Source organism: Pteropus alecto, unplaced genomic scaffold (assembly GCF_000325575.1).
Source record: "Pteropus alecto unplaced genomic scaffold, ASM32557v1 scaffold61, whole genome shotgun sequence".
Taxonomy (NCBI): Eukaryota; Metazoa; Chordata; class Mammalia; order Chiroptera; family Pteropodidae; genus Pteropus; species Pteropus alecto.
In genome coordinates, this window is record NW_006434835.1 from 16,355,767 (window position 1) to 16,366,201 (window position 10,435).

The window sequence follows — 10,435 nt, forward strand, 5'->3', positions numbered from 1 at the left end:
GCATGTGGAGAACGCGGGTGTGCATTCAGGGGATGCCACGCTGGTGACCCCACCACAAGACATCACTGCCAAAACCCTGGAGCGGATCAAAGCCATCGTACATGCCGTGGGCCAGGAGCTGCAGGTCACGGGACCCTTCAATCTGCAGCTCATTGCCAAGGTAGGAAGAGGGGGCTGCAGTACCTCCTCGTTCTGTGCCAGCCCCAGTGTCAGGGTGCCCTGCACTGTCTCCTGCCCTCATGAGAACAGGCCGGAAAGCTGGAGGGAAGGGGTGATAGCGAGGGCCCGCAGCGTCGTCAGGTTTCTGACAGTCAGTCACCCTGAACCCTGTCCCAGGTTGATTCCCCACAGAGCGGTGAGTGAGGGGGAGAAAGCCCAGCCTGCACAAGGCCTGACTAGTTTCTCTCTGCCCCAGGACGACCAGCTGAAAGTTATTGAATGCAACGTGCGTGTCTCCCGCTCCTTCCCCTTCGTCTCCAAGACACTAGGTGTAGACCTAGTAGCTCTGGCTACACGGGTCATCATGGGGGAAGAAGTGGAACCGGTGGGGCTCATGACTGGTTCTGGTGTCGTGGGGGTCAAGGTAAGAAGGATCGAAACTGAGGTTCACAGTCAGTGGCAGGGAGACAGAGTGAAAGAGAGTTCCTTCACCATACAAATTACATATCAGTCAACACGTAAACCGAGCATCTTCTGTGGGCAGGACATTGCTGGGCCATAAGGTAATAGATGGCCTTTGTCTCTTAAGAGCTTACACTCTAATAATGGAACACAGAGAAGTTGGGTCCAAAAACAGCATGTTTATAGAACAGTCTATGATAAAACTACATAGTAGAGATAATAAACAAAATGTTAAAGGAGTTTACAGATGAGAGACGCCACTTCCAAAAGGAGTAGCCTGGGAGGGCTTCAGGGAAGAGGTGGTATTTGAATTGAGCCTTGAAGGACGGTCAGGATGTTTGGTTTGCACAGCTTGTTGAGGAAGTGTTCCAAGGCCAGGGAGTAGCCGAGTGGAAGCTGAGAGAAGACCAGGAGTATGTTTGGGAAGCAGCTGGCTGACGGGTGTAGGGCACACGTGGAGCAGCAGCCAAGCAGGCTAACTCCGCTGTTTGGGTGGGACCAAGAAGAGGAGACTGTGGCTGCCTCTCCTGCTGAGGGGAGTAGGGCCCCTCATGCCTTAGCCTCTCTTACATCTTGCTACCTCAGGTACCCCAGTTCTCATTCTCTCGTCTGGCGGGTGCTGACGTGGTGTTGGGTGTAGAAATGACCAGCACTGGGGAAGTGGCTGGCTTTGGGGAGAGCCGTTGTGAGGCGTACCTCAAGGCCATGCTCAGCACTGGCTTTAAGATCCCTAAGAAGAACATCTTGCTGACCATTGGCAGCTATAAGGTACTGAATCTGGGGAGCCAGGGAAAGGCGGGCAGAGGGGTTGGGGCAGATGGCCTTGGCTCTCTGGGCCAGGGCCGACCTTAAAGTGGAAGATGGGAGAAACAACCTGACCCTCCTCCTGCTTGGTTCAGAACAAAAGTGAGCTGCTTCCAACTGTGCGGCTGCTGGAGAGCCTGGGCTACAGCCTCTATGCCAGTCTGGGCACCGCTGACTTCTACACCGAGCACGGCGTCAAGGTACAGGGGCACCACGACCTGCCCCACACCGCCCTTCCTTCTAGGGTGTGAAAGCACCGGAGAGTTCTCTCTTCCTCTGCTTTTATTGTCATTGTACAAATCACGTGCAGTCCATGTAGAGCAAGTAGAATGTGCAGAAAAGCAAAGAGAAAAAAATCCTTGAGAATCTCTCCGCCACTTGTTAACATGCTCATGTGTTCTTTGAGAATTTCATCTCTAAATGTACGTGTGTGGGGGCTTATACTGCACAGTTCTTGGCAAACGAGTTTAAATCTCTTTCCTGTCAAGAAGTAGACTGCCAGTAGCAAATAGAGGCAGCCCTGGTCCCCACCCTGTGGGTCCTCAGTCTTCTCCTCATGGGCTTCTGCACCGCCTCCCCTCCCAGCTCTGACCTTGTCTTTGGGCCACAGGTAACCGCTGTGGACTGGCACTTTGAGGAGGCGGTGGATGGTGAGTGCCCACCACAGCGAAGCATCTTGGAGCAGCTGGCTGAGAATCACTTTGAGCTCGTGATTAACCTGTCGATGCGTGGGGCTGGGGGCCGGCGTCTCTCTTCTTTCGTCACCAAGGGCTACCGCACCCGGCGTCTGGCCGCTGACTTCTCGGTGCCCCTTATTATCGATATCAAGTGCACCAAACTGTTCGTGGAGGTAACTGAGGCCTGGGTGCGGGGGAGGGAGACAGCAAGTGTTCGTGGGGGGAGGAGAGAGAAGCGAGAGTGTCATGGGGCTGGGAAATCTCAGTATGAAGCAACCATGCTAATAGGCTTTGTGGCTGCAGAGAGAGAAGGTGGGTATAGAGAGGTGGGAGCCCGGGTTATGGGAAACCCAGTCCCCACCTGCAACTCCCAGGGTGCCCTTAAATCAGAGCTGACTGTGGTTTCCACCTGCAGGCCCTAGGCCAGATCGGGCCAGCCCCGCCTATGAAAGTACATGTTGACTGCATGACCTCCCAGAAGCTTGTGCGGCTACCCGGTAAGTGCAGCTCTTGGGAGAACCTGGCTTCGGGACACTGGTAACAGCAGGCGTAGGGAGCCTGGGTATGGTGGGGCCCACGCCCTGCCTTGGATTGCGTAGTGTAGAGGCCCCAGATCTTTGTCACTCTGAGATCTTTTATTTCTCAATCCACGGACCAGGGCTTGCCAGCTCTCACCTGTATTTTCTTGCCACCCCAACTCACATCCTGATGCCCTTCATGTCTGTTGACTCTTCCTCTACTTTTGCTGCCCCTGTGTTCTTCCAGGATTGATTGACGTTCACGTGCACCTGCGAGAACCAGGTGGGACACACAAGGAGGACTTTGCCTCAGGCACAGCTGCTGCCCTGGCCGGGGGCATCACCATGGTGTGTGCCATGCCTAACACCCGGCCCCCCATCATCGATGCCCCCGCTCTGGCCCTGGCTCAGAAGGTGAGCCCTTGAACTCCTGCTTCATGGTGACCCACATACCCCCACTAAACGTCCCCTGCGCCCATGAGCCCTGCTCCCTCTGCCCCTCCCCAGGGGCCCAGGCCGCTGGCTCCAGGCTGGCATAGGTACCAATGGGTCCTGTCTCATATGTATCCTCTCTAGCTGGCAGAAGCTGGCGCCCGCTGTGACTTTGCCTTATTCCTCGGAGCCTCGTCAGAAAATGCAGGGACCCTGGGCTCTGTGGCCGGGTCTGCTGCAGGGCTGAAGCTCTACCTCAACGAGACCTTCTCTGAGCTGCAGCTGGACAGTGTGGCCCAGTGGATGGAGGTAAGGGAGTAGGCATGTGGGAGGAGGCAGCCAGACAGTCCGTCCTGGCTGGAGGACCCCACAGAGTGGGCTCACAGCAGTGAGGAGCCAAGAGAGCCCTGTGCAGGCTTTGGTCTCTGACGAGCACAGAGAATCAAAGGCTTTGCGTGCACACTCCCTGAAAATTCTTTCTGCTCTCAGCATTTCGAGACGTGGCCTTCCCACCTTCCCATTGTGGTTCACGCGGAGCGGCAGAGCGTTGCTGCCATCCTCATGGTGGCTCAGCTGACCCAGCGCTCAGTGCACATCTGTCACGTGGCACGGAAGGAGGAGGTGAGAGTGCCCCAGAGGCCCTGGTGCCCTGTTGCTTTCTCAGTAACACTAAGAGGTCAGGGGGGTCCTTCGGGGCAGCAGGGGTCAGGGAAGCCTGGAGCCAGCACCATCAGCATGTCTGCCCCGTAACATTCCAAGAAGGGATGTTGGCTGCAGGGACTTTGTAGGGCAGGGCACATGGGGAGGCCTCTTCTCGATCTCCCCACTCTACCCCCAGATCCTGCTGATTAAAGCCGCAAAGGCACAGGGGCTGCCCGTGACCTGTGAGGTGGCGCCCCACCATCTGTTCCTGAGCCGCGATGACCTGGAGTCCCTAGGGCCAGGGAAGGGAGAGGTCCGGCCTGAGCTTGGCTCCCGCCAGGACGTGGAAGCCCTGTGGGAGAACATGGCTGTTATCGACTGCTTTGCCTCAGACCATGGTGAGAGGGCCTGACACGCACCTCCTCTGCACAGCAAGGCCCACGGCCCAGCTCAGGGAACCTGGGCCAGGACTCTGGCTCCGTGAGGACTGACACTTGATCCGTGTCATGCCTCGGCCTCTAGTACAGTGCCTGGTCTGTGATAGGTACTGGATAAATGCACACGGAAATAACAAATGAGCAAATGAGTAAAATTATAAAGGAGAGAACGTGGGTGAAAGGTCTAGGCCCCAGAAGAAGTCCCTATTTTCCCAGAAAAAAATCAGCATCGGGGCTGGGAGTGAGGTGGCAGTCCTGGTGGTGAGTGTGACCGCTCAGATATGGAGGTGATTGGTGCTGAGGGTAACGGTCTTTCTCCCAGCCCCCCATACCTTGGAGGAGAAGGGCAGCCCCAGGCCTACTCCTGGCTTCCCGGGGCTCGAGACCATGCTGCCACTGCTGCTGACAGCTGTGAGCGAGGGCCGGCTCAGTCTGGACGACCTGCTGCAGCGACTGCACCACAGCCCTCGGCGCATCTTTCACCTGCCCCCGCAGGAGGACACCTATGTGGAGGTATGGGGCGCGGGCAGAGGGGTGGGGGACTCTCCGGCCCTCGGGATTATTCCATCGTGTGGCCTTACCATAGCATAACCCGTGACTTCTGGGTAGGTGGATCTGGAGCACGAATGGACAATTCCCAGCCACATGCCCTTCTCCAAGGCCCACTGGACACCCTTCGAGGGGCATAAGGTGAAGGGCACCATCCGACGTGTGGTCCTACGAGGGGAGGTTGCCTATATCGACGGGCAGGTACGTATGTGGCCTGTGCCCAGTCCCAGTGGTGACCTCAGCTCCATTTTCGTCCCACCCTGGCACATCCACGCACTACCCGCTCCCTCCTCCATGCGCCCTGTACGTAGGTGGGCACAGGTCCCCCGGGGCATTGTTGGCTTCCACTCCTTCAGGATCCCAGTCTGGCGCTCTGCCCCTCCTCACTGGCCCGCCCTTGCCTTCTGCCTGCAGGTTCTGGTCCCCCCAGGCTATGGACAGGATGTACGCAAGTGGCCTCAGGGGGCTGTTCCCCAGCTCACGGCCTCAGCCCCTGCCACCAGTGAGATCACCACGGTACACATACTGCTCGGGGGTGGGGCGGGGGTCATGGGGGTTACAGCCAATTTGTGCAATGCAGATGGCACAAACATTTTCATTGGGGTTCAGGGTAGGAGGCTCTTCACTTGACAGTTAAAATACCCACCACCTACCTCTCTGTCTACTGCAAGACAGAATTAACTGTCAGTGTAGGAGGCAACCTGTGGGAAACACAGGCCCATTAACCCAACCAGAGATGTATCTGGGGCCCGTCGCGGGGCTAGCACACACCTCTCAGAGGCCAGTGTGTCTGCCCTGGTTGAGAGCAGCGTAGTGAAGGACAGAGCCATGGGGAGATGATGGAGAACAGAATCCGTGGCTTTTCAGGAGGGATCGAGTTTGAGGAGGGCTTGAATCAGTAGTTTTCAAACACTAGGCCGATGTCTCTCCAGACACCCGAAAGGCCCCGCCGAGGCATCCCAGGTCTCCCCGATGGCCGCTTCCACCTGCCACCCCGAATCCACCGAGCCTCAGACCCAGGTCTGCCAGGTAAGAGAGAGGCCCTGTGATGTGGAGGGCTGGCCACCTGGATTTAGAGATGCGTAGGGACGGGCTCCTCTCCCCTACCAGGGTCCCAGACGGACTAGGGTTGGGGGCTCAGTGGCCTAGAAACCGATCCAGGCCCTCCCCTCTCGGCACCTCATCTTTGTCCACTTACCTTGTCCTTCCTGCCATCCCCTCATCCTAGGCTGAATCAGTCTGCCCAGCGTGAGATAGGCATCCCATAGCTGCTTCTCACAGGCCCTTTTTTGTTGTGGGCAGCTGTGTCCTTCCGCCCGGGAGCTGGGATCCCACGGGGCAGCAGAGCGTGGGGTAAATCCAGGTGGTCGGTTGGTGTGAGCCTGGTCGTTGCCCTTCCCTAGGATCCCTTTGCCACCTGGGAGGGCCCCGGGAGGGGACCACTGCTCAGCAGCCCCCGTGAGAAATCACATGTGCATCCCCACAGCTGCTAGTCCTTCCTGCCCTCCCCTCACCTGCTAGAGTTATTGTGGTGTGAGTCGGTTTAACACAGATACTGTGATCCGGAGTCCTGGGGAAACGGGCTCTTCGCAGACCTCAGCTGCGGCTCACGTCTGCCCTGTTGCCCTATTTGCAGCTGAGGAACCAAAGGAAAAGGCTTCTCGGAAGGCAGCTGAGCCAGGTGAGAGACTCCCCTGGAACACATGCTCACCTTGGGGACCTCTGATCTGGCCTGGGTAGGAGGAGCCCTCTGACCAGCCTCTTCTGCCCCGTCCCTCACAGCAGAGCTGATGGGAACCCTTGATGGCACCTGCTATCCTCCACCACCAGTACCTAGACAGGCGTCACCCCAGAACTTGGGGACCCCTGGCCTGCTGCACCCCCAGACCTCACCCCTGCTGCACTCATTAGTGGGCCAACATATCCTGTCCGTCCAGCAGTTCACCAAGGATCAGGTGCCTGGGTGAGGGAGGATGGGGACACCCAGAGCTTTGAGGATCTGGCAAGCTGGGGCTAGGACCTCCAGGGTCCACTGCCTTTCTCGCTGACTTGGGATCTTTCTTAGATGTCTCACCTGTTCAATGTGGCACACATGCTGCGTATGATGGTGCAGAAGGAGCGGAGCCTCGATATCCTCAAGGTCAGGGTCAGGGCTATGGGCTAAGGGTCCCAGCCCCTGTCAACAGGTGGTCAGAGGGGCCTCCCTCCCTCCTGTGAGTCCAAACTGCCCCCCGCACACATGGTAACTCAGCCTTCTCTACTCTGGAAGAGCCTGCTGCTCTGGGTGCCCACATCTGCGCTCCCATCAGCATGCAGCTGACTCGTGAGGCCCTGAGCACCAGCACACAAGCCCACTCATTGGTCCCTTGGTCTGCTGATGCTTTCATGGGGGAGAGCTAGGATAGTTCCTTCTCTCTCAGGGAATGCATGTCTTGTTCAGACTCTTACCAAGGGCTTTTGGGAGGCAGAGCCTGTAGTTCAGAGTGACACAAATGGTGGAAATTCAGGTCACGGGGAGGTTTGAGGAGAAGGATTCTCTCAGCACCCCTCTCGTGTAAGCCTGTGTGTTCCCCAAGACGAATGCACCACACACATACGCACTGAATCCTGCCTTCCTGCCAGGGGAAGGTGATGGCTTCCATGTTCTACGAGGTGAGCACACGGACCAGCAGCTCCTTTGCAGCAGCCATGGCCCGGCTGGGGGGAGCTGTGCTCAGCTTCTCCGAAGCCACATCCTCCGTCCAGAAGGGCGAATCCCTGGCTGATTCCGTGCAGACTATGAGCTGCTACGCTGATGTCGTGGTGCTTCGGCACCCCCAGCCCGGAGCAGTGGAGGTGAGGCTGGCCTGTGCACCTGTGCCTTGGGACCCAGGGACACAAGGTCCTTTCTGCTCACATTTTCTGTGACTACAAATCTCAGATTGGGACAGATGGTTGAGGGAACCCAGGAAGAGCAAGACTGAGGCAGGGAGATGCGGAAGGCAGGATTCTCCTTCCTTGTTCGCATTTTCACAGCTGGCAGCCAAGCACTGCCGGAGGCCGGTGATCAACGCCGGGGATGGAGTCGGAGAGCATCCCACCCAGGCCCTGCTGGACATCTTCACCATCCGAGAGGAGCTTGGGACTGTCAATGGCATGACGGTGAGGTGGTGGCCTGTCTGGGGACGGTTTGCAGGGGAGGCAGTTGGGAAGTACTTGCTATATCTAGAAGGCCTATATCCTGGTCCTGAGGCTGAAAGCTTCGAAATGGGACGGGGGGCTGCTCAGTCTAGGGGTCTTGTTGGTGATCAGGTTTCTCCCCTAGATCACCATGGTGGGGGACCTGAAACATGGACGCACAGTACATTCCCTGGCTTGCCTGCTCACCCAGTACCGTGTCAGCCTACGCTATGTGGCACCTCCTAGCCTACGCATGCCACCTGATGTGTGGGCCTTTGTGGCTTCCCGTGGCACCAAGCAGGTGAGATCCTGGGAGGCTTGGGTCATGGGTCAGTCAGGCAGAACCTGGCACTGCATTCACCCTGCCTCTGCCTCCCCCTCCAGGAGGAATTCGAGAGCATCGAGGAAGCACTGCCCGACACTGACGTGCTCTACATGACGCGAATCCAGAAGGAACGCTTTGGCTCTACCCAGGAGTATGAAGCTGTGAGTGCCAGGGCTGAGGATCAGCCAGGGCTGGAGTTGCCAGGCATCCATACTCAGTCAGGAAGGCTGGGCCCCAGGAGCTTGGCCAGGGCCCCTCAGTTGTGATAATGTCATATGGGTGTGGAGGGGACCCGGGGAGAGCCCAGGCTTGTGGCCTCGTAGTACCCCTGCCCTGAGGTGCTGACGGGGCCTCTCTCTGCCTCGCAGTGCTTCGGCCAGTTCATCCTCACTCCGCACATCATGACCCGGGCCAAGAAGAAGATGGTGGTGATGCACCCCATGCCCCGCGTCAATGAGATAAGGTGACCTGGAGTCAAAATTGAGGATAACCGGGGGCTGGCTGTGGGAGGGCACTCAGTCCTGGATAGGTCATCATGGACTGCGTGGTGACTCTTTTCCTTGCCTTGCAGTGTGGAAGTGGACTCGGATCCCCGAGCGGCCTACTTCCGCCAGGCCGAGAATGGCATGTACATACGCATGGCCCTGCTAGCCACCGTGCTGGGCCGCTTCTAGGGCCCGGCTCCGCATTCTCTTGTCGTCAGGCCCAGCCGCTGGGCACGGAATCCGGTGCCCCCCACGGGGGCAGCACACTTAGATGCTCTGGGGTGTCCAGATCGTTTATGTGCTCATAGGCACACGCATGCAGACCACAGTTCAGGCATGGGACTGGACTGGATTTCTCCAGCACGGGGGTCAGCCCTGTCTCCCTAATTGCGCCTCAATTCTGTACAGTTTTTCTACTGATTTAATAAACAGCTTAGCTGCCTCTAGTTTCTGCTTCTTTGCACGTATCCTGGCTTCAGCGTAGGATGCTAAGTGTAATGGACAAAGCTTTCTTCTAGAAAACGAGAACCGGTGGGCTCTTGCTCTAGCTAGGACTGAGCTGACAGGCTTGGCATTGCCAGAGTCATGGCTCTTTGGGGTTCTGGGCAGGAACGTGCTGTTCTTTTGGGGTGCTCTGAGTCGTTAAGTTGCACTCAAAGTCCTGACATGAGTCATGGTGAGAGGAAGGTTGAGCAGCTGGGTCCTGACTGGTGAGGTTCATTATCCTGTCGGCCTTTACTCTTCTGCCTCCGTCTAGTTAGTCCTCTCCTTCAGTAGCTGAGGTGGCCATTGCACCCTCAAAACCTTGGACTTCTCCAGTTGCCATCATGTATCCTGGCTTCAGCGTAGGATGCTAAGTGTAATGGACAAAGCTTTCTTCTAGAAAACGAGAACTGGTGGGTTCTTGCTCTAGCTAGGACTGAGCTGACAGGCTTGGCATTGCCAGAGTCATGGCTCTTTGGGGTTCTGGGCAGGAACGTGCTGTTCTTTTGGGGTGCTCTGAGTCGTTAAGTTGCACTCAAAGTCCTGACATGAGTCATGGTGAGAGGAAGGCTGAGCAGCTGGGTCCTGACTGGTGAGGTTCATTATCCTGTCGGCCTTTACTCTTCTGCCTCCGTCTAGTTAGTCCTCTCCTTCAGTAGCTGAGGTGGCCATTGCACCCTCAAAACCTTGGACTTCTCCAGTTGCCATCACTGCTAAGAGCCCCTCCTATCTACTATCTCTGGGATCCTCTGTCTGACACTGGACTTTAAAGACAACTAAGGACAGAGAGGCAGATGCCATGGAGGGCTGAGGAGCACTTTGGCTTGGAAACTCTGGGTTAAGGGCCTAGGGTGGAGTAGCTCATGCATCTTCAGGTTAGGGCTTCTATGGATCATTCACAGTGTGTAAGTTATTCCATTCCATGAACTTTAGTAGCATTGGAGAAGTTTCTTGATCCAACAGACTTTAACTTAGCACCCTCTGGGTACAAAACACTGTGCAATGGGAATACAAGAATGAACAAGATAATTCTCACCCTCATTTTTGAGGCCTCTTAGTTGGTAAGGTATCTAGTGACTCGTTGACTGAACCGACACACTTTTGCACATTATGGTTCAAAATGCTCCAACATCATCCAGGAAGAGCCTGCTTTATGCAAAGAGCTATTAGCACATTACAGGGACAGGAAAAGGGGAAGAAACTCATTTTTTCTTCAATTTACTGTGAGTGGGAATTTAATATGTTTAATCTTATACCAACTTTACAATTATTTTGCAGATGAAACTAGCTCAGAAAAGTTACT

General features: G+C 56.3%; 1 protein-coding gene across 1 annotated transcript in view; it reads left to right on the forward strand.

Annotated features, from left to right (window-relative positions):
- CAD (carbamoyl-phosphate synthetase 2, aspartate transcarbamylase, and dihydroorotase) overlaps nucleotides 1–9,095 on the forward strand; it is a 24,400-nt gene extending 15,305 nt beyond the window's left edge. The window contains exons 24-45 of the mRNA XM_006910322.3: nucleotides 416–583; nucleotides 1,207–1,389; nucleotides 1,521–1,625; nucleotides 2,036–2,275; nucleotides 2,518–2,599; nucleotides 2,868–3,034; nucleotides 3,197–3,361; nucleotides 3,542–3,673; nucleotides 3,891–4,092; nucleotides 4,454–4,644; nucleotides 4,741–4,881; nucleotides 5,095–5,196; nucleotides 5,613–5,709; nucleotides 6,317–6,361; nucleotides 6,466–6,635; nucleotides 6,746–6,820; nucleotides 7,303–7,515; nucleotides 7,696–7,821; nucleotides 7,985–8,140; nucleotides 8,224–8,325; nucleotides 8,533–8,627; nucleotides 8,736–9,095. Coding sequence (XP_006910384.1) covers nucleotides 416–583; nucleotides 1,207–1,389; nucleotides 1,521–1,625; nucleotides 2,036–2,275; nucleotides 2,518–2,599; nucleotides 2,868–3,034; nucleotides 3,197–3,361; nucleotides 3,542–3,673; nucleotides 3,891–4,092; nucleotides 4,454–4,644; nucleotides 4,741–4,881; nucleotides 5,095–5,196; nucleotides 5,613–5,709; nucleotides 6,317–6,361; nucleotides 6,466–6,635; nucleotides 6,746–6,820; nucleotides 7,303–7,515; nucleotides 7,696–7,821; nucleotides 7,985–8,140; nucleotides 8,224–8,325; nucleotides 8,533–8,627; nucleotides 8,736–8,838 — 3,060 coding nt within the window. The 3' untranslated portion in view covers nucleotides 8,839–9,095. The remainder of the gene's footprint in view (nucleotides 1–415; nucleotides 584–1,206; nucleotides 1,390–1,520; nucleotides 1,626–2,035; nucleotides 2,276–2,517; nucleotides 2,600–2,867; nucleotides 3,035–3,196; nucleotides 3,362–3,541; nucleotides 3,674–3,890; nucleotides 4,093–4,453; nucleotides 4,645–4,740; nucleotides 4,882–5,094; nucleotides 5,197–5,612; nucleotides 5,710–6,316; nucleotides 6,362–6,465; nucleotides 6,636–6,745; nucleotides 6,821–7,302; nucleotides 7,516–7,695; nucleotides 7,822–7,984; nucleotides 8,141–8,223; nucleotides 8,326–8,532; nucleotides 8,628–8,735) is intronic.
- Nucleotides 9,096–10,435: the final 1,340 nt, after the last annotated feature.